This window comes from Lactuca virosa, chromosome 8, assembly GCF_052849685.1.
Source record: "Lactuca virosa cultivar CGN04683 chromosome 8, Lactuca_virosa_CGN04683_v6, whole genome shotgun sequence".
Taxonomy (NCBI): domain Eukaryota; kingdom Viridiplantae; phylum Streptophyta; class Magnoliopsida; order Asterales; family Asteraceae; genus Lactuca; species Lactuca virosa.
In genome coordinates this window covers 24,036,534-24,063,642 of record NC_136433.1, presented here as the reverse complement: position 1 = coordinate 24,063,642, position 27,109 = coordinate 24,036,534, and the positions used below count along the sequence as shown (strand labels likewise).

Here is a 27,109-nt window from a genome sequence, read left to right as displayed (position 1 = left end):
TACATTCTAATTGTCCAATGTTCTTATAATTTAACTTCTAACTTGATTTACTTCCAAGATTTTTATAAATTACACATTTATCTTCCTCTTACATAATTTTCACTTTCAACTACAATATATATAGCTGAGTAGGTGTTCGACAAAAAGATGTGATGTAAGAGAAAGATAATAGTGAAATTTCAAAATTTTTGAAAGTAAATCAAGTTAGGGGTTGGATTTTAAGAACATTATAATGAATATATCAAACAAAACGACATATTATGGTGTGTTTGGATACCTAAGTTTATATACCCTTAAGGGTATATTCACTTTTCCTATATATATATATATATATATATATATATATATATATATATATATATATATATATATATATATATATATATGGGGAAGGGTTATTTGGAAAACAAAAAAACCCTAAAAATCATAAAAATGCATAAAAAAAATACTTAGAGATCACAAAACTTTTTTTTGAATTTTTTTATGAAAAAAATCGCAACTTTTTTAATAAAATCGCTGAAAAAAAAAAATAAAAAATCAATTTTTTTTTGTTTTATAAAAAAAAGGTTTTTTTTCAAAAAAAATTTCAGCGATTTTGTATTAAAAACAGCAATTTTTTCATAAAAAAATTCAAAAAAAAGTTTTGTGATCTCTAAGTATTTTTTTTATGCATTTTTATGATTTTTAGAGTTTTTTGTTTTCCATAGAACCTAAACTTATATATATAAATGGGTTATATGGGTTGGGTTGAGGTTTTCAACCCGTCAACCCATGACCTGCCAACCCATATATTATATGGGTTGGGTTGAGTTTATGTTTTTTGACCCGTTAATCCGAACAGAACCTAAGCCGATTGTGAGGCCTACCTAAAAGTATATAGAGGGTAAAATGTAATTTAATAAAAGTATTCGGACTAAAATGCACATAAGCCTTTCTAGTACATACCACGGAACTCTATCAGTGAGCTCATCTATTTGTCCACGACATAATAAAAGTTCTCTTGTTCCCAATTCTTTCAAATGTATGCGAATCTAGGGTTTCAGATTTCGGTTTAGCGCTTCAATTTCAGTTGAAATTTACCTAAGAAACGACAAATTAAGGTTAGTCCATGATCAAATGAACAACTTGATTACATTGTTATGTCACGCGCTTTAGATCTGATAACAAAAAAACGTCCGTCACTGTTCTCTTACTGATCGGAATTCGTTCGTTCTTTTGAGTCACTCTTGAGCTGATTCAAAATGTTGTTCTGTTCTTTGAATTTTTCAATATACCCTCCGTTAAATCAGAATAGATTTGGATCCTTATACCAACTTAACATCAATTTTTATTAGTTTGCATTGTTTTTCTTTGTAAGATTTAGTGAAGTTATCTGATTTCTTCATGAGTCGTAAACAGTGGTCATCAATTCTGAACTTGAAATTAGTCGATTATACCTCAAATAAAAAATGCACCTCTTGTGTTTGAATGATGTGCGCACTTGATTTCTTCATGAGTCGTAAACAGTGGTCACCATCTGCCTGTTTGTAGCACTTACATGACTTACTTGAATTATAAAAAACTGGTTTTGTGTTGATATTTGAAGATCCTTTTTGAGAACCGACTTCTTACTTGCATTCTCCACTGCTATATTATAGTTTTCTGAACATTTTACATTTGAGTACTTTTGTTGCCTAGTGTTCAATATGGAGCCGAGACACAAGCAGAAATCCTGGTTTAGCCAAGTGCTTCAGAAGCAAAGCCCTGTCTTCTTAACCTTATGCACCTAATTTCTCTCTCCAACAGTTCAGATATTTCACTCTGTTCTCTCGTGTGTTCGTTCCATTCGCGCTAAAATCCAATCATGGTGATGACCAGGACGGGACCTTCTTCCCAAGAAGTCTCAATGCATGTGGGTTCCTGCAATCTTAAGGCAGACCTTGACCTTGAAAAGTTTGACCCTATGCTCCATATAATGATTGAGTTTCTAAAAAGTCACCCTATTCACAAACCCTTGACTAAATCAATCGAGTTTCCTTTAAGCATCATTCATAAGGCATACTCCACTGCCGTCTATAACTCTGAGGAAGAGTACATTGAGTTCAACATCAATGAAGATAAGACCACCAAACTGTCTAAGGTTGAGTTCCTGAAGGCTATTGGCCTTCCAGAGAGCAAGGAAAAAAAGACGTTATATGAACCCACAAATGAAGAACTCTTCGACATATTAGATCAAATGGGGTATTTACCTCCAAAGCTTGAGTCAACCTCAAACTTCAGGAAAGGCAAGCTTCCAGGCATGTGGCATTTTTTGTTTCACATCATTCTGCGGTGCCTCTCAGGAAGGGTTGCAGGAATTGACATGCTAAGTAGGCAGCTTCATGTACTTATTTGTGGTATGTACACTGGGAAGGAAGTGGACTTTGGAACCACTATCTGGAATGATTTTACTAGTTATGTGTTTCCAAAGAAGAAGGCAATTCCTTGTGCAAGGTTTTGGGCACTTGCACTCCAAAGGGTGTATAACAAGCTGAAGATCCCATTACCTAAAGAAGAGGAGATGTTCACTCCTCGTACCTTATCCAGGCATACTATCCCAAATCAGTCTGCATTTGGGAAGGTTGCTCGTCTCCCCGAAGCAATGCTTCAATATATTGAAAAGAACTCCAAAGTTCTCATCAGACATATAAAGGAAACGGATCCTCCAGAAGCTGAACGCCCTACCCAATCCTCACAACATACTTCCAGTCCTACAAAACAAAAGAAAAATGCCTTGAAAGTAAAGAAGACTACTGGTAAAAGAAAAGGTGAGACCATTCCTTCCCCTCAAGCCAAAAGACAACCCACAAAATCTCAAAAGGCGAAGGATGTTGAAAAAAGATCTACCGTTGGGTCACAGTCATCTACCTCTTCATCCTCTCAAGAAGATGATGTCTCTCAAAAGTATTGGAATATAACACATACACAACCCCCTTCCTCTCAAAAGGAAGATGTGGGTGCTGAAAAAAGTCATGAGCAGCCCCCAGGGACACACTCAAATATCAATCATGAGCCTATAAAGACAAGTTCTTCTTCTTTCCACACTACACCACCTGAGGCCTTAATCCCAGGCCAAGAGTCTAATGGTGAGGCAGAGGTGAGAACATCAGAGAGTGAGAGTGTAAGGCAAACTCGAGATGATTCAACGAAGGAAACACGAGATGAACAGGAGAGGCAAAGTGAAAGAGCTGAGAAAGAGGGAAATGCTCAGATAGACTTGAATGAGGAAATGTTAAAAGAGAAGAGACTGAGAGATGAGAAGACAAAAGAAGAATTGATGAAACTGAAAGCTGAGGAAGAAGGGAGAAGGATTAGAAAAGAGCTTATTCAGAGGCTTGTGAAAGAGACGAAGAGGAAGGAGGATGAGCTTAAAGCTGAGAAGCAGAGAGAGCAAGAGGAAAGAGAGAAAAACGAAGCTCTACCAAGCAATGATGAGATGAAGAAAGCTGCTGAGAAAGAACAAATTGCCACCAAGCAATTGCAACAGGTTCTTAGTGAATTAAGAGAGGCTGAGGAAAAGAAAGAAGAGGAGCAAAAGGAATTAGTGAGAATGTTGCGTGAGGAGCAACAAAAGAGTGAAGAGGAAGAGAGGGTCCAGACCACGGATAAACTTATTGATCTTGCCATCTGTTGTGAGGAGTCTTTGGACCCATTCACAAAGACTGGTATGGAGTCTGCTCAAGACATGGAAAAGGACTTTGTGTTTACTGCTGATGATGGACTCATCCAAGACTCTGATTCACACTCCATTATGGAGACACTCAAACCCTCCAAATCTATTATTTTCTTGGGATCTTCAGAAACAGAAAGTCAGGAAGTTCCCAAAGGAGACACCAACACTCTTCCAACCACCACTGTCAGACGCACTAAATTGAAGAAGAAAAAGTCCAAATATGTCTCCAGGGTGGAATTTAATTCCCTCAACCAGAAGTTGTCTGAGGTTCTTGAGCTTGTAAACAAGATCCCTCCATCTAAGGAGAAATTTGTGAGCAAGGAAGACTTCCGGGAAATGCAGAAAGTTGTGACATCCTTAGCCCAAAGGGTTCCTAATCTTGAGACAAGGGAAAAGATGCTTCGGGAATCAGTCGTCAAATCTACTGCAGATGCTCTGAAGAACATGGAGCAGAAGAGGACTGATGACACATTTAAGTATTTGGATCGGATGGATGTGATGGTGAAAATGGTGAAGGAAATTCAACAGTCGTATGATGACCTCACCAACACCTTGGGCCACCAACATGGAGATGAGATTGTCCGTTTAAGTGAGCAGCTCTGTGACTATCGCAACAAAAATATTATTCTTCAGGCTGTTTTGGTTAAAGTAATACAGTCTGCACAACAACTGCTAAGACCCCGCAATGTAAGATTTGATGAAATCCTATTTGCCATCCAGAAAATTCAAAATTCTGTGGATGTACTTCCAAAGACTCTATCCAATGAAGAGCTAAGCAAACAGGTTCCACAATCGTTTCAAAAAGTGTTTGACCTGATAGAGAACTTAAAAGGTTCAAAATCCGTGGATGAAGCTGGACAAGATGAAAATGTGGTGATAACAGAAACTTCTCATTCTCCCAAGATAGATGAGGTATCCAGACCTCGACCACCTCCTCCACCTCCAAAGACCACAATTCCTCCACCATCTCCTCCCACTTCATTTGTCATGCCTCCTACCCAACTAGCTCCGATGATCCCTGAAACCCACAAAGCTTCCATTAAAGGTAAAGGCAAAAGGCCTTTGGAGGTTCCTGAAGTGAGTCGGAATCAGATGAAGACCTTTCGAGTGTCTGAGGAAGAAAAGAAGCAACAAGAGCTGGAAAACGAACTCCTTGCCAAGCAGAAACATGAGGTGGCAACAGCACATTCCTTTCAGGCGAACTCAAGTAAGGAGGAGCAACAGGCTTTATCTCCTTTGGTCTATGTTATCAGACAATTGAGGGATGATGAACTCGTGCCCAAACAAACTACAGCTCCTCCCTCCTCCGATGAGTATCAGTGGGATATACCCATGTCTCCAAATGCACGATATTATTCAGTCTTCCAACCACTACATCCACACCTCTCAAGTGAAATGCAAATCTTAATTGAGTTGAACCGACTAGAGGAGTTTTTCAAGGCTCATGCTCAGCCCCCAAAAGATGTATGGTCTCTCCGGAGGATCATAAGAGTCGTGGGATACAAGAAGAAGTCTTTTAAGAAGGAAGAGTACTTCAGTTTTGAAGTGGTGCGAAGTGATAACAAAAAATATTTCTTCTCCGAAGCCGATTTTCCTAACCTCAATCCTAACGACCTATACGTGATTGGCAAACACTTCCAGACCAAACTCCTCACTCATGAACCTTACAGATTTCCCTTTCTCCAAATCCAGAGATTTCTAAGGTCTTTGGTCTATGATCTTAGCAGCATTGATGCAGAACAATTTGATAGCTTTGTGGATAATCCACCCGAAGAGATGAACCAAGATCTGGAAGGAATTGAGAACAGACATCGAGGACCTACTGAGGATCCTGAACTAGGGATCATCTTCTCTAATGAAAAGGGTAGTCCGAGGCTCTTTTTTCGATTAAAACAGAAGCATCGCTGCAAAACGGAGTTCCTTGAAAAGATGATCAATCTTACCTTAAGGTCCAATGCATCTGCAGCTATAAAGGTGAAGATCATTGAAGAACTAGAGTGGTGGGTAGCAGTTCGTAAGTGGATCAAGAGAGCAACAGACCTCGTGAAAAACAAGATCTGAACATGAATGTCTTTTTTGCATTGAACACACTCGATATATGCATCTTCTCAGTAAGTAATTTCAAACCTCATTTCCTTGACTTTCTGTATTAAGCCGTTCTATGTGCATCAACTCAAAAATCAGGAATAATATTACTAAAACAATAAAAAATAGTATGGTCCTCTTAACAAAGTGACTGGCTTTTTTTTTCCCTTTAAATAAAATTACCATCAAATTTGGCAAATAGGGTTGATTAAGAATTGTAAATTGCTTTATGAATGGTCCCCTAAGAACTACAAATCTTTAAAAAATAACCAAGTGTTACATACATTTTTGGTCCCCCGAGTATAGTTTAGCTGATTTTTGCAATTTATGTTGAAAAAGTTATCTTTGCAATTTTTGGTCCTTATTTAAGGTTCTTCCTTTATTGTAACGTTTTTGGTCCCAAAAATAATGTCGTTTTACTTGGAATAGAGTTGCATAAACCTCAAATAAGTACCAAAACTGCAAGAGATCTTTTTGACTAAATATGAAAGAACCAGCTGTGCTCAGGGACCAATAATGTAAATTACTCGATAAGTAAATAATTAAAAAAAAAATTGTAACTATATGGCAAATGGTTCACATTTTCAAAAAATAAAAAGTAAAAATTAAAGCTTTTTGCAACCTTTGTCGGTAAAAGTAATTTTGCAATTGGCCCATTGTGGAGTTGGTGGTACTTTTGTTAAAACTTAAAAGGTTAAAATGGTGGTCAGTTTGTTGAATGAGACCCAACAATTGTGGTCATTTGTTGTTATTATCTTAAAAAATAAACACCAATATATATTATATAGCTTCTCAGATTAGATCTGTTTCTGAAATTGTTGTGTAGGCCAAGATTGGAAGGTATTCAACATCAGATGGCAAGTAGGAAGTGTACAGGTTCTTGTTGGATGAGAACAGAATTATTGTACTAGATAAAGTAGATGGTGGTAACCTGCTTACTAGTTTTAGTGTTTTTTAGTATTTATGTAAACTATTTCAATAGATTGTTGCCTCATATTTCTACTGCAAAGCTGTAACATTCTTTGAAAAGATTTTTTTTTTTTTTTTTTTGTTGTGTGAATCATGGGTTGGGGTGTTTTGGGGTGAGTTCTTTTGGTTATAGCTGAAGGTGTTCCTGAATCTGATACCAAAGACTTGATTTCCTATGCAAGGTCAAACAACAATGTAATTACGATAATACCCTTACATGGCTACTTGCCTTGCAACTTTAATCTTAATTAAAACAACCGATGGTTGTTATTACATTGAGAACTTTACGCAATGCAAATTGTACAGCCCTGGATTCTGTTGGATTTGTCTTCAAATACATCACAATAACAATAATAATTGAGTTGTATATATTTCTCAAGGGGATGTTTCTTTTTGACTTGATTGATACAATACTATAATGGATTAAGCACCTAATCTGGAAAGCTATGCATGTGGTGGCTGTGTTGTGGGGCACCTTGACTTTGTTTTTGAGGTGAATTCTTTATCTTTTCTTACTTACATCCCAACCCAATTCTGCTATTAGTTGTAACATCTAAATCTATTCCTTTAATGTTATGCACACAGGTTTCCCATAGCGAATTTTAACTTTTTTTAACATGTTATTATGCTACTTAACCTACCAAAACTGTCATGTTTGCTAAAAAAAAGATTTAGACGTGTGCAAGAATTTGTGAGGTTTTTATTTAATGCTATTCGATTATTTATGTTGACAAACAGTCATTCTTAGAGTTTATTTTAGAATTAATTGGTCATGATGGGATGAATTGTTGGTAACCCTGGTTTATCATCATTTCTCAGTTGTTTTGGTAAATTTTCCCAACTTAAGTTATATGCGAGTGAAAAATCCTTGTATGTGTCATCATACTACAAAATGTTGAATTCCAGTAAACAACATGTAACTTAGATACTCAATAGCCCATTACGGAAACTGAGTGAGTAGCAATGAGCTCCCATGGAGGCAAGAAATGACATCTGGATATCCTCATTTTTCCATTGTCAAACCTCGCACACATTATGAAAACTATTTTGTATTTAGGTATTTGGAAAATTTTATGAGGTTGTATATTATTCTCTGCATCTACAAACAAAATGATACACAAAAAGTTAAAAGAAAATGGTATTCACTATTTTTGGGTTTTCACCAACATGTTTGCTCAAATAAGATTATTTAAGACGATAATGTGATTCATAATTGATCCAACTCTTGATTGATAATACGAGGCGTGTAAGTATAGAGGCTAAAATGTAAATTAATAAAAGTATATGGACTAATATGCGCATAACCCTTTCTAATACATACTTGTACCAGTGAGCTCATGCTCATCTATTTGTCCGTTCATAGATTTGTTCTTCGTGTTCCCCAATTCTTTTAAATGTTTGCGAATCTAGGGTTTCAGCTTTCCACCTGGCGCTTCAATTTCAGTTAAAATTTACCTGAGAAACGACAAAATAAGGTTAGTTCATGATGAATTTCAATAACATTGATTATAGTATTATCTCATGCGCTTTAGATTTGATTAAAAAAAACGTCCGTCACTGTTCTCTCACTGATCGCAATTCGTTCGTTCTCTTTGATTTACTTGTGAGCTGAATCTAAATATGTGTTCTGTTCTCTTTGATTTGAATTTTTCGATGTATCCCCCCGTTCAATCAAAAGCGATTTGGATTTTGATACCACACATCAACATTTCTCTTAGCTTGCATTGTATTTCTTTGTAAGATTTAGTGTAGTTATCTGATTTTTCCGAGAATCGTAGACAATGCTGGTCAATTCTGAACTTGAAATTAGTCGATTAAACCTCAAATTAGAAATGTACCTATTGTCAATTGTGTTTGAGAATGATGTGAGCATTCAGTTTACTAATCCAATCGCATTCTGCTTAAGAGAAGAAAATTTCAGTAAAAAGTGTTTGGGTTAAAGATCTAGATCACCGTCTTCCTCTCTATCGCACTTACATGTCTTCCTTGAATTACTACGAACTGTTTTTATTATTAGTTTTTCTAGATCCATTTTGGAATCGACTCTTCAGGTGATTTCTTCTCTATGATGGTTTTCTGTACATTTTACATTTGAGTACTTTTGATGTGCAGTGATTCAATATGAGCCGAGACAGAAGCAGAAGCCCTGGTCTTGCCAAGCGATTCCGAAGCAGAGACAGATCTTCTTATCGTGATGCACCTTACAAAAGAGATAGACCTTCATATCGGTATGATTCTAGATATAAATTTACAAATGTTCATTCATAACTTTTATCCAATAGTTGAATTACAAGTTTTCCTTTTGATAAAAAGGCAAGATTACCTCTGCAACAAATGTAAACGCCCTGGACACTTTGCAAGAGAATGCCCAAATGTAACTGTCTGCAACAACTGTGGACTTCCAGGGTACTAATTCTTTTATAACAACCATCTTTCAGTAATTAAAGATTTTTAAAATATTTCAATTCCTAAAAGGGTTGATGTCATAAAATAACAACCAATAGTATACAATTTGTTCTTTAGGTCACTCATTTAATTGTACTCAGTAGACCAATAAACTTCTTTTTGGGTTCTCCACTTCTCATTACACCATTGGAGTGGATTTCAATCAGATAAACTCATACTGAATCCTATGTGGTGTCCCCTGTGGCTTCCAACATGGCAAATTTCGTTCACTTATGTTCATGTGTGCTGACATGGTATCCATATAGACTTTTTTTTTTTTTTTTTTTTTTTTTTTTTATTTATGAATGCTAAAATAATTTTATGACGCTATTTAGGATTCGATACCAGTTTACAGTGTAAAGAGAAACAAAAAAAAATATTGGCTTATTGAATACAATTGAAAGATGAGGGACCTAAAGAGCAAATTGAATACTATTGGTTTTCATTTTATGACATTAACCCATCCTAAAATGTTTATTTGTAGTCATATTGCAGCTGAGTGTACATCAACTACCATGTGTTGGAACTGTAAAAAATCCGGGCACCTCTCGAGTGACTGCCCGAACGACCCGGTCTGCCACATGTGCGGTAAAATCGGACATTTAGCTCGTGATTGTTATAACCCGGGTGTGTCTTCTTATGATGCCCGGCTTTGTAGCAACTGTTACAAACCCGGCCACATTGCTGCTGACTGTACCAATGAGAAGGCGTGTAATAACTGTAGAAAAACCGGTCACCTTGCCCGTGACTGCCCAAATGACCCGGTGTGCAATGTATGTAGCATATCTGGCCATGTGGCACGCCAGTGTCCCAAAGCGGGCGGGTCGAATATGAATGTGGTTAGGTCGGGCGGGTCGTCAATGGTGGATGACCCGTTTAGGGATATGATGTGTAAGAATTGTGGGCGGGCGGGTCATATTAGTCGGGATTGTGTGCCTTTGGTTATTTGTGGGAATTGTGGCGGGCGGGGGCACTTGGAATTTGAGTGCCCGTCTGCCCGGATGTGTGACCCGTTTGATCGGGTCTTTCTTGACCCGCAGTTTCGTAGGTACTGAGTCAACCCTGGTGGGTTTTGACTTTTGACTTGCTTTTTTTTTTTGGGCTAAAAAGGAATTTGGTGAAATGCAAAAGGAAATGAGACAATCACTTGAACTTTGAAGTCATTTTCTATATATTCTATATGTTTTGGGTTTTTTCGCTTCTGAATTTTTTCGGGTGAATTTGTTTTGGTGAGACTATTTTTGTATTCTTTATAGGAGGGTTGTTTTATAGATGGTTAACTTTACCTAGAATCAGTGGGTATGTGAGGTAGTTGTATTTTTTGAACGTAAACTTAAACTCTAGCAGGTTAACTTGAACGTTTACTAGTTAAGATAAAGGTCGGGAAAAAAAAAACTTTTGTTTGACAGCAACTTTTAGCTTTTAGTTTTAACTAATTTGACCCAATTTAAAGCTAACAACTTTTTTTTGCCCTGCATAAATAAAAGTTTCAGCTACTAACAAGTTTTGCCAAACACTATCCTATAATTAGTTTTTAAATAATTAGATTTCAAACGGAGAATAATTTTCGACATAATTTTTTTAAGACAAAATGATAAATTTAAATTTAAAGTCTATACAAACACTAGAATTGGGCAAAGTGATAAATATTATTGGTCCATAATCTATTCTAGGGATTTTTGGCATTATCTATTCTTATAGGTCCATCAGGCTTCCCACTTAAAAATTGATCAATTTAATTTTTAATTGGATTATTGATTTTTTTTAATAAAGAGAATTTGAAATGGTAATCTACCCTAATAAATGAAAATGTTTTTGCCACTTCTGATTTCCCTAAAATTTTTGTCATATGTCATTATGTGAAAATTTTGAATTACTTACCTTTCACATGTTATTATTTTGAATTATTTAAATTTCACATGTTATTATGTGGTATTTTCATTTTTTTGTTAATAAAAAATTAATCAATTCTACTAATTAACACCTCTATTATTATATATATATAATATATATGTAAAGTATTTATTATATTAAATGTGTAGATCAACACTATAATTAATGAAACATTTATTATTTTAGGTAATATATATTTTTCTCCATAAAATAAATAGTTTGTTTTTTTACCACTAAAATCATTTGTTATGATTTTTTTGTTACATAAATTAAAATAATGAAATATTATAAAACAATATTGTCAAAATTAAGATATAATCAAATATATTCTGTTAAACTTTGAGATGACGTAGGCATTAAAAATATTTAATGTTTACACATTGATATAAAATTTTTAACTTTAATAAACGCGTGTAATACACGGGTCTCATACCTAATTGTTAATATATTTATTGGTTTCTTTAGGAACAACTTCACACAAAAGCTACTTCATTCCGTTTTTTAATTGAAAAACACTATTTTATTAATTTTTTAGAAAAATCATTTAACATTTTAGAAATGTTATAATGTAGGCTGTAGCTATCTTTAACATACAAAATCGGTTAACCATAATTTCTTTCTATGTGTATGGCATGGTGGGGCTGTATGCCATTGGGTTAACAGATTAAAGGACTTGTCATATTAAACTATTAAAGTCGAATAATAAAAGAAAAGCAAGAGGGTTTTATTTGTAAACAAATCGTTAGCCAACATAAATACAGAATACAAAAATCAATATTACAATTCTTTTATCAAGTTGACATGTTTTTTTTTAAGCAAACGGGAAACAATAAATAAAATCAGTGGCAAACAACATCAAACTATCAAAGGATATCTGTAATTGCATTATTTTGGTCCAAAAAACGTTGCAAACATTCAATCAATAATTCTTCTTTAATATATTATATTATCACTTTTTATTATGTAGATCTAGTACTGCCTTCATGTATTTATTTATTTATTTGGTAAGTTAAATTTACATATTTTGTGTTTTCACGATAAGTAAACGGAATTATATTATTACACTAACCAAATTAAACTATTATTTGATTAAGTAATTCTGAATTAATTTTTCTAATCATCGAAAACAGATGCTTGGTTATATAACGAAATTACATCTTTGACACATAAAAAGTAAAACCGTATACATCTTGGGGATGTTATTATATATTTTCAAGTGAATGTATAACAATTCTTTTTCCCACAAAACACCATTGTTAGTTAGTTCATAATCAACTAAAACATTATATTAACAATGGAAAATTGTCAGAAAACTCTCAATATTTTCGAAAAAGTTTCACTTTAGTCTTAAACTTTTTTTTTTTAACAGAAAAGTCAATATTATTTGATTTTACACGATAATATGTCATTTCCTATTAAAAGAAAAAAAAATGTTAATTTGAGCCAAAATAAAATAATCAGGACTTTTATGTTAAAAAAAAAATAAAACTAAAGTGAAACTTTTCTGAAAATATTTCGACTTTTCTGATAATTTATCTATTCACAAAATACTAACATTTACTAATGATATGTTTTGAAAAAAAAAAACAGTTATTTATTCCTTTTATATATTTTTTTTTTCTAAAACTATGGTGTTATATATATATATATATATATATATATATATATATATATATATATATATCGTTATCTATTTTTGACATTAACCCTATATCTTTTTCCATCAAGAACTAAAAACTCAATCATGTTCATCCTTAATTATGTTGTTATGTAACATAAGTTGAATACACTAGAATTGCATCAATTACAACTTCAAGGTTAACACAAAATCAATTTATTAAAATGTCATAACAATAAAATACAATAATACATAAATCTCAACATTTGCAATCCATATTCCATAAAAAGCACTATAGTTTTTTTGAGTTTTGTTTGACCATCTTAAAAAAAAAATTCTAACTTAACCAATGAGAGTTTGTCTTAAAAAAAATCTACTACAAGGGTTTCTTGTTGATGAATGTCAAAAAACCACCAGAAGAAAATTTTCTGGTTAAAGTTTTCCTAATAAAAAAAGTGTCGGGTTTAACCACCGAACAAATTTCAAACAAAAGTGGATTGTCATAGAATTCAAAGTTTAGTTTTATTTAGTGATGTTTAAAAAAAAAATCAAAATCTCAGTGGTTAAACCGAAAACTTTCCAAACTACAATGGCTTTTATGGAATTTGGCCATTATGAAAACCCTAACAAAAAGATAATGATAGTAATTAGTGTTAAATCAAATTTGGTGTTGTGGTATTCATAAGACTATAGGTGTACATTAGTGCAATAATTCATAGGTCAATTATTGCTGCTTTCAAAGCTAGAATTACACCAGAAACTGAATCAAAATGCATAATCACTAAAAGGAGAACAAAATCTGAAGCAGTTCTTATATATTAAAAACTAGAAAGAAAAAAAATCCAGAATCCGATAGATAAATTGTTGTTATTAGAACAAAGCAATACCTCCACCAGAATACTCAACTTCATGTGCAGGTGGCAAAGAAGAAACCCAATCCGAAGCATGTGTGGGAAGAAGCCCCAAAGTGTTCAACTTCCAGACACCAAGCAACATACCCCCCAAATTAAGAGCAATAAACAGCAACTTAGGGGCATTTAGGTCCACTTTGCTATCTTTATAAGGCTCAAAAACCTTCCCAACTCCCTGAAGAGCACTTAATGGTTGCCAAAGAGCTGAAAATGTTATACCGATGCTAAATAAATGGACTGTACTTCCAGCCATCCACATCATGAACCCCATCATTAGAAGGTTCTTGAAGGGTGCTTGAGCTACCTCCCATGCTTTTTGTGATTTCCAATTTGCTTCAGCATCTTTCTTTTGGCGACTTAATGTGGAATCATCCTGATCATGGGTAGCTCGTGTGAAGCCAGGTGGATCTGGAATGTCTCGGGATGAAGGTGTTGAGGAATTGTCTGTGAATTCAACTGCCCATTTCCGATTTCCCATCACTCCTTTCCCTTTATCCATCTAGTTTCATCAAAAAAACGCAAAATTCATGATAGATGATTAGATGTCATTGAAGATGTATATCAGAACCTAGCACTGATATGAGGTAAAAAGAAGTTGTTCAATTGTTTAACAAAATAGCAAGGAGATCTGTAAACTATGCAAAAACCTGATGTTAACGATCGAATTCTAAATACGAAACCTAGAACTCGATTCAGTGGATAAACAGGTCCTCCATACGTTTTAGATCTAGAAAAAAGAAAAGCTTTTTCAAAATTGAAAACCAATTCAAAACATGCTTTAGCTTTAACGATTGCAAATTGGTAGTTTGAGAACGTAATACACCGATTTTCCACTGACGATTAAACCAATGATAATCGCAATTATAATAAGAAGACGAGAGATATTATATATGAAGATCACGAGATAGCAAGATTGAACATACCAATATCAGCAGAAAGAAAGATCCCGACTTCGAGTTTAAAGTGTGATATTTGATTGACAAAAGGTTGGGAATTGAAACCCTTCGCGTCCTGTGATGCGAGATTGATGGAGAGTTGGATTGGGAACTTTAGTTATAGTCTTATAGGGCTTGTTTGATCGTTGATAATAAGTTTAAAGCATTGGCAAAAATAACCCAAAGTTTAAAGGTTTCTTTCAGTTTAGTGCTAGAATATAGGGGAAATAACATATTAGCCTTACTATGTATTTTGACTTTACCCATTCAGTCCCTAAAGTTTTTTTCGAGCCTTTTAAGGGAACAAACTGTTTTTTGTCGGGTCGATTTGGTCCTTTTGTAAGAATTGAAAGGGTCAGTCGGTTACATCTTTGCCACATAGGCTCTGACTTTGAAAATCTCCACCTCTTTTGACATGACCCATCGTTTCTCCTCCACACCCATGACCCGATTCACCCCTTCCACCACTTGTGTCTTCTTCTTCTTCCTCCTCCCTCCTTATATCATATGAAGTGTATCTTTCTTCCTCACCCAAGTCACAATTTATTCCCTAATTAACAACACAATTTCTTAATTACAGTCAGTGGGTACCAAAATATCACAAAAACCCAGCATTGAAACGAAATCTTATGTGGAAAATCCACCATGTTGAGAAGTACCATTGACGAATATAAGCAATAGAGGTGAGCAAAAACCGCACCGCAACTACAATTAACCGCAAAAACCGCAACCGCAATAAAAACCGATGGTGAGGTTTTCTGTTTTTCAAAAACCGCAAATTTGCGGTGCGGTGCAGTTATTAGTTTTCAAAAACCGCACCGCACCACATATATTATATACAATTTTTTTTATTAATTATTAATATATTAATATATTAAATATTAAAAATAAGACAAGTTTCAAGGATGAAAGAATGATAAAGTTCTAAAAGACAAAAGTGTTGGTTTTTTCTTATGTTTAACTTTGGAAAATGGTGAAATTTGACAATTTTAAGATATTTATTGTTAATTTCTAGTGATTTAACATTTTTAAGATATTAGTTGTTTGTAATTTAAGTTAATTGTTTTATATCTTATGATTTTTTATTATTACAAGTAATATGTTTAAACTCTTAAAATTGTTTGAACTCTAAAATGCAATTAAAAACCACACAAAATAACCGCACCAAATCCATGCGGTTAGTAACTGAAACACAAAAAAACAAAACCGCACCGCAAAAATAACCGCCTAACCGCACCACGCGGTTTTGAAAATGGATTAACCGCATTTGTGGTTAGTGGTGAGGTTTTGGCCAATAACCGCACCGAACCGCACCACGCTCACCCCTAATAAGCAAAGTCGGATACCCTTTGATCACAAGATTTGAAGCTACCTTCGGGTACCTCTCAACATTAATTTTCGTCGTTAAAACGGGGCTCTTTATTTCATTTAAAGAACTAGCAGCCTCTACAAACCTAGGCATGAGTTCAACACTTCTAACGCACCAAGGAGCATAACCCATAACCAAAACGTAATCATTTCCATCAATAACCCTTTGAGTATTATCATTGTTGAGTTCAAGAACTAGAATGGGGTTTTGGAGCAGACATGATCGAGATTTGACCTAAATTCACATGTGGAAAGTTGGTATTGTTCATATCACCCAAGATAAAAACCCTAAAATCGAATGTGTTCTTGATGAAGACGATGAAACTTACCAGCAAGGATCGAAGAGACAACAATACATAATGAACATCTACATCTTCTTTATAAGGATCAAATGTGTTCTTCCTTTTCCCTCCTTTACGGTGAAGAAGCTATGAAAAAAAAACAACATAGCATGGTCGAGGATTTGAGAGACACTTGGAAGAAATGGAAGATTGGACGTCGTTCTTCATGGTACGAATTTATACAGTTTTGAACTTTTTAGGTTGATTTTGGCTTTAAAAGTTAAATTGATGACGTGGATTCAGCCGTGAAACATCCCAAAAAATATAGACCAAAAATTTCGTTTAAAAACTTATAACAAAACCATAAATCATCCATCATCATAAAGAAAATCAAGAATCATGTATCTCAAAACATCATGTCAAATAATGTATCAAAATCATATGAGAAAAATATCAGAGTCTAAACAATCCCATGCTAAAACTGTGGTGTGTGACATGCGATCATCCCGAGCCCTTCCCCTTGCTAGTGGAAGTACCTGAAACCAAAACTGAAAACTGTAAACACGAAGCTTAGTGAGTCTCCCCAACTACCACATACCATACACATAACATATAAGCATATCTTGGGCCCCGCCCCTGCTACATCGAGTCAAGCTCGGCATCGGGCCCCGCCCGGCATCGAACCCTATTCGGCATCGGGCCCCGCCCGGCATCGAGCAAATCTCGGAATACATAAGAGCATAACAACAATACACATAAACCTAAGCACATAACATTAACACTTAAACATTCCTCGGTCCCCGCCCAACATTGGACCGTAATCCGGTAACATACTAACATTCCTCGGGACCGCCCCGACATCAAACTGAAGTTCGGAAACATACAATACAAACACATGCAAGAATCACAAAGACATCGAGCATACAATCGTTCCTCGGGACCGCCCCGACATCGGATCGAAATCCGTAAAAACATGTAAACCTACATCGGACTCCGCCCGGCATCGGACCATAGTCCGGAACTACTACTAACTAAACGGGTTGGCCTTGGTGCCTTAGATCCGTTCCTACTGGAGGAAACTCACCTTGAATGCTAGCTGTGAGATCTCGTATGAGGAATCCCTGACGGCTGCTCCAACGACTCCCCGGCTATCAATTTCACAATAACACTTAATCAGAACCTGATAATACTTCTTATGGTAAAATGACCATTTTACCCCTGGTCAAAGTCAACGTCCTGGTCAAAGTCAAAGTCAAGGTCAACTCCCATTCAACCCAACTCGGCGATTTCCTTAACAACTCAGACTCGTGGTCAACCGAGTCAACTCGTCGAGTCCCTTCCCAGACTCGTCGAGTTCTACCTGTCATAAAATCGGGACACCCGGCTTCAACTCGTCGAGTCCCTTACTGGACTCATCGAGTTCCCCTGTCTGTTTGGGCTATCTTAAAGGATTAAGCCCCTACACTTCAAATCTCAGCTTCATACTTCACAATAACCCTGAAAATGTCCTTTTAAGGGTAACGTTTATGACTTTACCCCTTAATACCCCTTCTTAAAGGGTTTAGCTCAAACCCTAATTCCTTGGGACCTAGAACTTGGTCCTTAAGCCATCCATTCACCAAACTAAGGCTTACAACTTCAGATCTACTCTCATAACACTACTTGAACACGTAAAGTTCCAACCTTTCTCCACATGCATGGCCTTGTGGGGCATAAAAAGCCATAATATCATCCTAAAGGCTTGCATGGGGCTCCAAAGGCATAAGGTTTTCACCTTTATGCCATAGCATCCCTTAATGGTTCCAGATCTGAAAGTAACATTGACTTGGGACGTCCAAGTCTCATAAATCAAGCTTCTTGGACAAAAACCCCATAAAAGTGACCATAAGGAGATCTAAGAAACTACAAGACAAGTTTGAGGCTTGATTACCAGAAAATGATGAGGATGGGACGAAATCTCTGGATCTACTATCTTCTCCTTGAACCTTCTAGCTCCTTCTTCTTCTTCTAGCTTCAAGAGCACACAAAATCACTCACAAAATGCTCTCACACTCACAAAATGATCTAGGGTTTCGTGGATTAGGGTTTGGGACTTGGAGGATGGAAATGAGGCTAAGGGGTGGGGATTAAGATGCTTAAATAAGGTGTAGAACCCCGAAATTAGGGTTTCATTATGGTCGATCTACTCGTCGAGTAGACAGCTTAAACCCCGCGCATAATCTGACATCTACTCGACGAGTTAGGGCCACCAACTCGTCGAGTCCTTCTCTTAAAATGAATCAATAAATATTTAATGCATACCAGGGATCTGGACATTACAATTCTCCCCCACTTGTCTTAGACTTCGCCCTCGAAGTCTACTACATCTGAAAACAACTATGGGTAGTGCTCCCTCATCTCCTCTTCGGGCTCCCAAGTTCACTATGAACACTTGTGGTGCTGCCACTGCACCTTCACTAGTTGAACAACCTTGTTCCTCAAGGTTTTCGTCTTGCGATCCAGGATCGCCACCTGTCTCTCAATGTAGTTCAGGCTGCCGTCAACCTGGATGTCCTCCAAGGATACAATCGTTGAATCATCCACTAAGCACTTCCGCAACTGGGAAACATGGAAAGTGTTGTGGATCTGACTAAGCTCTGCCGGTAGATCCAACCGATAAGCCACCTGCCCACCCGGGCTATAACCCTGAAGGGACCAATGTACTTGGGGCCCAACTTTCCCCGTTTTCGGAACCGGATGACACCCTTCCAAGGTGACACCTTCAGGAGGACCATGTCGCCCACCTGAAACTCTAAATCTGAACGCCGCTTGTCGGCGTTGCTCTTCTGCCGACTCTGAGCAGTTTGGAGTCTACTCCGGACCTGCTGGATCCGCTCTATAGTCTTGAGTACTACCTAAGTACTCCCCATGACTCTCTGACCGACCTCACCACAACAGATTGGGGTCCTACACTTCCTCCCATATATCATCTCGAAGGGAGGTCGGTCTATGCTGGCGTGGTAACTGTTGTTATACGAAAATTCCGCTAACGGAAGATACATATCCCAACAACCACCAAAATCCAAAACACATGCGTGTAGCATGTCCTCGAGAGTCTGTATGGTCCTCTCGCTCTATCCGTCTGTATGAGGATGGAAAGCGGTGTTGAAGTGGAGACGAGTACCCATCTCCTCGTGAAACCACTTCCAAAATCTGGAAGTGAAACAGACATCTCGGTCTGACACCACCGAGACAGGCACTCCATGTTGTGCCACTATCTCATGCACGTATATCTCGGCCGATATGCTCTCCTGGATCGGAATAAAATGAGTGCTCTTGGTCAACCGATCCACGATGACCCATATCGAATCTACTCCACGTGCGGTCCTGGGAAGCTTGGTAATAAAATTCATAGTGATATCCTCCCATTTCCACACGGGAATGTGTAGCGGCTGCATCTTGTCGTGTGGTCTCTGGTGCTCAGCCTTGACCTTCCTGCAGGTCAAGCACCTCTCCACATACCACGCTACGTCCCGCTTCATGTAGGGCCACCAGTAATCAGGGCGAAGATCCCGATACATATTCGTCGCCCCAGGATGGATGGAGAACCTCGACTTATGGGCCTCATCCATTAGAACCTGTCGTACTCCACCTCAGTACGGAACCCGGACCCTCCCATTCAAGGTCAACAACCCTCGGCTATCATAATCAAACGAGGCCACCCGGCCTACGATCCGCTCACACTTTTGACGTTCTTCCTTCAGGCCCTCAACCTGTACCTCTCTAATATGCTCCAGCAATGGAGTAATCACTGTCATCCTCAAACATATATCTCCAATTGGAGTCGCCCCCGCCTTGCGGCTCAGGGCGTCGGCCACCACATTGGCCTTGCCCGGGTGGTATAGGATCTCGCAGTCATAATCCTTTACCACATCTAACCACTGACGCTGCCTCATGTTCAGATTCGGTTGATTCATGAGGTGCCTCAAACTATTATGGCCCGTGTAAATGGTACAACAGACCCCGTAGAGGTAATGCCGCCAAATCTTGAGGGCGAACACCATAGCCCCCAACTCTAAATCATGTGTCGGATAGTTAGCCTTGTGAGGCTTCAGCTGCCTCGACGCATAAGCTATCACATGACCCCTCTGCATCAGAACTGCACCCATGCCCGCTATCGATGCGTCACAATAAACCACAAAGTCATCAACTCCCTCGGGCAGAGTCAAAGGTGCCTCGCATAACTGCTATCTAAAAGTTTCGAATGCTGCGTGCTGCTCAGGCCCCAAACGGTATGTCACCGACTTATTGGTCAGTCGGGTTAAAGGAACAACAATCTTGGAGAAATCCTGGATGAATCTCCTGTAATAACCCGCTAGACCAAGAAAACTCTGAATCTCAGTTGGAGACCTCGGAACCTCCCACTGCATCACGACCTCTATCTTGGCCGGATCGACCAGAATACCCTTCTGGTTGACGAGATGCCCAAGAAAATGCACCTCGCGCAACCAGAACTCACACTTGGAGAACTTCGCAAAAAGTCACTCCCTCCTCAGTGTCTCCAGCACCTTCCTCAGGTGCTCCTCATGTAACATCCCAAAATTCAAGGCCAAAAATTTCATTTTTAGATAAGTTATTATAAAACCAACAGTATAAGAAAACATCCATAATATCATGTCATGTTAAAACCAAAGTAGAAGTAATCAAAACATGTTATCATAAAACAATATCAGAGTGTAATCCCAAGATCTCATGTGCGGAAAACCATAGTGTGATACACTGCGATCGAGCCGGCTCCTTTCCTTTGAAAACGAGTACCTGAAATCAAAATTGTAAACCGTAAGCACGAAGCTTAGTGAGTTCCCCCATCATACCACATACAATACTACTAACATACTGTCAGGCATATCTGGGTGCCCGACCTACCCCTTCGGTATCTTTCAACCGGTAACCACCTAGCATATTTGGGTGCTGCCCTCCCATTCGGTCTCTTTCAACCGGTAACCGCCTAGCATATCTGGGTGTTGGCCTCGCCTTCGGTCTCTTTCAACCGGTAACTAGGAGCTAACATCCCCTTCGGTATCTTTCAACCGGTAAACGGGGACTATTTCACCCTCTACCACTACCACATAATAACATAGCATAACATACATGAATATATTGTCAGGCATATATGGGTGCCCGACCTACCCCTTCAATATCTTTCAACCGGTATCCGGGGACTATTTCACCCCTACTACTACCACATAATAACATATCATGATCATACTGCTAGGCATGCATGGGTACTATCTACCCCTTCGGTATCTTTCAACCGGTAACTAGGGGCTATATCACCCCTACCACTACTAACCCATATGTCATAGCATCCTAGCACATAAAGCATATCAGATAACAACACACCAGATAATTATCACAAAGACAATCATCTAACAAACAATTCCTACTAGTGGGCCGACATTGTGGCCGTAGACCCACTCCTGCTGGAAGGTAACTCACCTCACACTGCTGAAGTCCCGTAGACACAATCCCAGCTGCTGGATGACAACTTCCCCGAACTGTCAATATCAAAACATCACCTAATTAATAATTGGGTTCCACTACATAACCATAAGTAGGTACTTGGGGTCATTACTACATTACCCTATGCTTGGCTTTATTCAAGCCCAAGGCCCAATACATAGGCCCAAAAGTCAACTATGAGTCAAAGCCCAACATATGGCCCAATTTTCCAAATTGGGCCCAAACCTTTACAAGGTCTCACCATAAGGCCCAACCATTTCGTCCAGTCCAGCATTCAACATTCTAATGGCCCAATATCATATAATCATTAAGGCCCAAACTATGGCCCAATTTTCCAAATTGGGCCGAAGCCCCTTGCATGGGCCTTACACTAGGCCCATTAAATTATTTTAGCCCATTTGCTTGTTCTTGGATGACCCATTAATAACCCAATCATCAAGGCCCAATAGAAAGGCCCAACTCAAGGCCCAAGTGAAATTAGGGTTTTCACATAAAATGATGATTAGGGTTAAGTTTTTCCTACTTAACCCATTAAGTCCCACATGGCCTTAGGTTGCCAATTTATATTTTTAAGTCCATTAAATAATTCCGATGCGGACCCGATAAGTCCCAAATTAGGGTTTTATTGTATTAGGGTTTTTCAAACCCTAATTAGGGTTTTTCAAACCCTAATTAGGGTTTCCAACCCACATTAGCCCATTAGGCCCAATAGCTAAGTCCTTAGATCCATTAGGGCTCACTAAGCCCATTAGACACATATTTGGGATTTAATGTCAATTAGGGCTTTATTGGGTCCATTAAGGCTTACAAGGCCCATTAGGGTTTTAGTCCCTTGTCCAAACATCCCAACCAAATCACACCATCAACGAGGCACACCGCCACCCGACACGGCGGCCGGTGGCGGCAGGAGGCGGCAGCCACCACCCTAAGGTGGTGGTTTTCAATTTCTTCCCATTATTCCACTTTACAATTTACAATGAAAATATCGAAATAAATGCACACACACTATACTAGAATAAACACACACACATAACCACCCTTGTGGTGGTCGATGGTGGTACACGGCGGCAGCCACCATGGCTGGCGGCCATGGTGGTCGTCTCCTCCATTTTCCGGCCATCAAACACCCATACACACATTTCTCAATTGCACAAGGACCCAGCCACCCACCTGGTGGCTCACGGAGGCGACAACAACACCGAAACGACAGCAACAGCGGCATGTATGGCGGCGGTGGGACAAGAAGGCGGCAGCAGCGGAGCTTAGATGTATCACCGGCGAAGCAACGACGACTAGAGGGAGATGGCGGCAACGGGTAGGTGGCCACCATAGGGAACGACGCCGACGCGTCTTCAGCCAAAGGCAGCGGCGGCACATCTCTGATTTCCATCCAGTACAGCCTCATTCGGTCCTTCACGGTGGCAAGCGACGATCGGAAACCCAACAACAGCGACCAAGGTCCACCATCGCTTCCCGTCGACGTACACGACGTCAGGTCACAGAAAGGACGAAGAAGAAGGTGTAGGTGGTGGCAGCGGACCTTACCGTGAGCTCCCTTCCGGTCACGACTCGCATAGACAAATGTAACCCACTTCATGGTCTCGGCTGCTCGGAAAACAGATGAAAAAGAGTGGTGGCGGCGGTTCTCTTGCTTCGACTTGGTCACCAACGGATCTCCTGATCAAGAGGATGGGGTACAGCTGTTGGCCTCGGTGGTCCAAGTCATCGGTGGCCGATCGGAATAGCATGATGGCGGCGGCAGTGGGGAGACATAAAGGGGGTGGCGGCTGCTTCAACGATTAGGGTTAGGAATGAGCTAGGCAATGTAACAGTAGTGTAAAGAGGTCACCGGGTACATCCCGTGTTCCTCTAAACTTTGATCCAAAAATCCAACTTCAGCCCCTCCTCACACTTTTGTTTTCGGATTTAATCCAATATTTACCATTTGCACCCTGCTTCCATCATTCCTTGACAAATTAAGTCCGAATTTTACAAAACAGCCCCTTGCTTGACAAATTCTTTTCAACTAAGTTCCTATAATTACCACAGAGCCCCTGACTTCATAAATATTTATAAACGGGGTCCAGAACTTACACTTTTAATCCCCGACTTCTAAAATTATGACAATTAGCTCTGGGAGACCATCCTTTTACATGTAATTATTTATTTGAGGGCTACTATTCGTTCATTAATTTATTTATTTATCTAATAAATAAACAGGGTGTTACACCTCATGCTGCTCATGAGACTTGGAATAGACCAAGATATCATCAATGAAAACAATCACAGACCGATCCAGCATCGACATGCACACTCGGTTCATGAGGTCCATAAACGCGGCTGGAGCATTGGTGAGCCCAAACGGCATCACCACGAACTCATAGTGCCCATAACGAGTCCTAAAAGTTGTCTTCTGAACATCCTCGTCCCTGACTCGCATCTGGTGATAACCCGATCGCAGATCAATCTTGGAGAACCAAGATGCACCCTATAGCTGGTCAAACAAGTCATCAATCATCGGGAGGTGGTAACGGTTCTTCACCGTTACCTTATTCAGCTCCGGTAGTCTATTCACATCCAATGCGAGCCATCCTTCTTCTTCACAAAAAGGATCAGTGCTCTCCATGGTGAACTACTCGGTTTGATAAATCCCTTGTCTAGCAGCTCTTGCAGCTGCGTAGACAACTCCTGTATTCGGGAGGAGCCAACCGATATGGTGCCTTGGTTATCGGAGTCGCACCAGGGACTAAATCGATATTGAACTAAACCTGTCTCTCCGGAGGTATCCACGACAAATCCTCCGGGAATACATTCGAGTACTCTCGCACGACCGGTACATCATCCACTGTCGCCTTACCCTTATCCCAGGTATCCATCACATAAGTGCCATAACCTGCGCAACCCTGCTGAAGGTAACGCCTCGCCCTCACTGCTGAACATAAAACTGGTCCGCGTTGTGGCCTCTCGCCCTGAATCACTAACCCCCCCCCCCACTGGGAGTCCGAACCTCATTAGCTGCTGCTCGCAGTCGATCACTGCCCCCATCGGGGCTCAGCCAATCCATACCCACTATAACCTTATTCCCTCGCAGGGGAACAGGAACTAGGTCCACTAAAAACTACTCATCAAATAACTATAGTGTACAACCTCTGTGAACCCTAATGGTCCTGTCATCTGCTATCTCCACATCAAGTGGTCATTCCAGCTCCCTTGGAGCTCCTATGAATCGCTTGCTGAGCGTGAGCGACACAAAAGATCGGGTTGCACCCGAGTCAAACAGTACCAAGGCTGATATACCGTTCACTAGGAACGATCCTATAACAAACACATAAATATAATCAATAATCATAACAAATAAAAAGATAAGGAGAGAATACATACACGTCACAACATCGGGAGCCGCACGTGCCTCCTCAACAGTAAGCTGAAAAGCCCTACTCCTCGCCGTAGGCGCCTCAGCCCGGCCCTGACGGCCAACTGTAATCCTCAACGTGGTAGGAACGGGCGTTGCCACCTGTCCTGCTGCTGCCAGACTCGGAAATTGGGCCTTCTTGTGGCCCCTTTGATTGAACTGGAAGCAAATCATATCTGAAACTGCTATAGTGGTGGTGGTAGTTGTACAATCCCTACTCATATGACCAGTTCGGCCGCACTTGAAGCAGCCCGAACTCCTTGCCCTGCATCCCCCCCCCCCATGCATCTTGTTGCACTTGCCACACCGGCTGCGGCCCTGCTGGCTCCTCGATCTATGATCTGATACCTTGGGCTTCTTGCCCGAACTGCCTGTCCGAACCCTATCTGGTTTCCTCTTCATCTCCATCTCCAAATCTAATTCCCTCTCGCGAGCCCTAACAATCATGTCCTCCAGCGTCTTGCAGTTGTAGGGGCTCACAAACTGGCGGATATCATTCCGCAACATCTCATGATATCGGGCTTTCTTCATCTCCTCGTCTGCCACATATTGCGGAACAAGAAGGGCCCTCTCCCTAAACTTGGCGGTGATCTCCGCCACAGTCTCTGTCGTCTGCTCAAGATCCTGGAACTCCCTCACTAGCTGTTGCACCTCAATCACATGTGCAAAATCGGCCCTGAACCTGGTCGAAAAGTCACCCCAAGTCATAGCATCTAGAATTGTATCATCCCCAATGGCTTGTCCGACCTCCTCCCACCAATCATGTGCCCTGTCCTTCAGAAGATAGGATGCAAGTCGGACCTTGTCCCCCTCAGGACATCTGCTCGTACGGAATGCGTTGGCGACATCAGCCAACCATCTGCTGCTAGCAATGGGGTCCTGGGCCCCATGATAGTCAGGAGCTCCACAAGCCCTGAACTCCCGGAATGTCAGTGTGCGCGACCCCATCATGGGCGCCACTTTAATGCGGAAAGCACTCAGATTCACATCCAGAATCTCCAAAATACCCTCCTTGACCGAACCAAAGATCACAGGAGTCTGCTCTAAAATGATGCGCGTGATCTCAGACGAAATAAACTCCCTCGTCTGCTCATCCATCTGCTCGGTTCCAGAGCCCGAGCCTGATCCCTCACCGGTGCCTGAAGTGCCAATCGGTCTAGTGCATAGTGTCACCATACTGAAAATACACCATAACAAACATCAGTATACTCATCATATCTCGAGGGATCTAACATACTACAAGTTCCCTGGATTCATCTCAGCCTTCCTTGATTCGAGTACATATCCTCTGCTTTCAGTAGTACGGGCCCATACTACCTTCCACATCTATCCGTACCTTCCTCAAGAACTGCCTCGACTCCACCAAGTCCCTTCTACTACTACTACTACTACTGATCTCATACCAAACTCATCCTAGGTTTACCCTTGGGTAATCACCAACCCACTCTGTAACATCCGGATTTTCAGGGATAGTATTGTGTATGTTAATCTTGAGATTGAAGGAGATACTCGACGAGTTGAGGGTCCAACTCGCGGAGTCGAGTCGATTTGCTCGCGCGGATTTAATGAATGGACTCGACGAGTCAGAGGATGGACTCGCCGAGTAGGTGATGGGCAGAGAAACCCTAATTTCCCAGGTTTGGGAACTATTTAAAGGCACTTATGGCCTCTCATTGCGGCCACACATTCCAGAGAGCAACCCTAAAAAGCCTTGAGCGTGTAAAGTGAGAGAGAAAGCTATCTTGAGCAAGTTGGTGTGATTTTTCAAGAAAGAAGAAGGTTCAAGCTAAAAGGGAGGGCCAGAGAAGATTGTGGATCTGAGTTATTCAAGCAAGGAGCTTCAGTTGGAGGTATCAATTCGAAACCTTTCTTCCTTATTGTGTAGATCTCATCTCTTGAGGATTAGGGCTTAAATTACCTTCTTGATGGGGTTTTGAGTGCATCAAACCCCTTTCTGTGGGCTTGTATGATAGATCTGGACCTTGTTAGGTCCAGAGAG

The 27,109-nt window shown here is 39.6% G+C and overlaps 3 protein-coding genes across 3 annotated transcripts; 2 read left to right on the top strand and 1 right to left on the bottom strand.

The window, feature by feature from the left end:
* The first annotated feature begins 942 nt into the window (after positions 1-942).
* LOC145133370 (uncharacterized) lies at positions 943-6,822 on the top strand. Its single transcript, XM_079068314.1, has 3 exons — positions 943-1,100; positions 1,678-5,802; positions 6,603-6,822. The coding sequence occupies exon 2, from the start codon at positions 1,844-1,846 to the stop codon at positions 5,750-5,752; it is 3,909 nt and encodes a 1,302-aa protein (XP_078924440.1). The 5' UTR covers positions 943-1,100; positions 1,678-1,843; the 3' UTR covers positions 5,753-5,802; positions 6,603-6,822.
* Positions 6,823-8,035: 1,213 nt separating this feature from the next.
* On the top strand, positions 8,036-10,396 carry LOC145128293 (uncharacterized). Its single transcript, XM_079063100.1, has 4 exons — positions 8,036-8,220; positions 8,858-8,973; positions 9,059-9,151; positions 9,675-10,396. The coding sequence occupies exons 2-4, from the start codon at positions 8,867-8,869 to the stop codon at positions 10,243-10,245; spliced, it is 771 nt and encodes a 256-aa protein (XP_078919226.1). The 5' UTR covers positions 8,036-8,220; positions 8,858-8,866; the 3' UTR covers positions 10,246-10,396.
* Positions 10,397-13,354: 2,958 nt separating this feature from the next.
* LOC145134668 (ER membrane protein complex subunit-like protein) lies at positions 13,355-14,639 on the bottom strand. Its single transcript, XM_079069516.1, has 2 exons — positions 14,536-14,639; positions 13,355-14,111 (listed from the first exon to the last, which is right to left on the bottom strand). The coding sequence occupies exon 2, from the start codon at positions 14,109-14,111 to the stop codon at positions 13,572-13,574; it is 540 nt and encodes a 179-aa protein (XP_078925642.1). The 5' UTR covers positions 14,536-14,639; the 3' UTR covers positions 13,355-13,571.
* Between the last annotated feature and the right edge of the window lie 12,470 nt (positions 14,640-27,109).

Coding starts and splice junctions, on each gene's coding strand:
- LOC145133370 (XM_079068314.1), top strand. CDS start 1,844: ATGGTGATGACCAGGACGGGACCTTCTTCCCAAGAAGTCTCAATGCAT.
- LOC145128293 (XM_079063100.1), top strand. CDS start 8,867: ATGAGCCGAGACAGAAGCAGAAGCCCTGGTCTTGCCAAGCGATTCCGA. Junction 8,974..9,058: donor AGAGATAGACCTTCATATCG/GTATGATTCTAG, acceptor TTTGATAAAAAG/GCAAGATTACCTCTGCAACA. Junction 9,152..9,674: donor AACAACTGTGGACTTCCAGG/GTACTAATTCTT, acceptor GTTTATTTGTAG/TCATATTGCAGCTGAGTGTA.
- LOC145134668 (XM_079069516.1), bottom strand. CDS start 14,111: ATGGATAAAGGGAAAGGAGTGATGGGAAATCGGAAATGGGCAGTTGAA.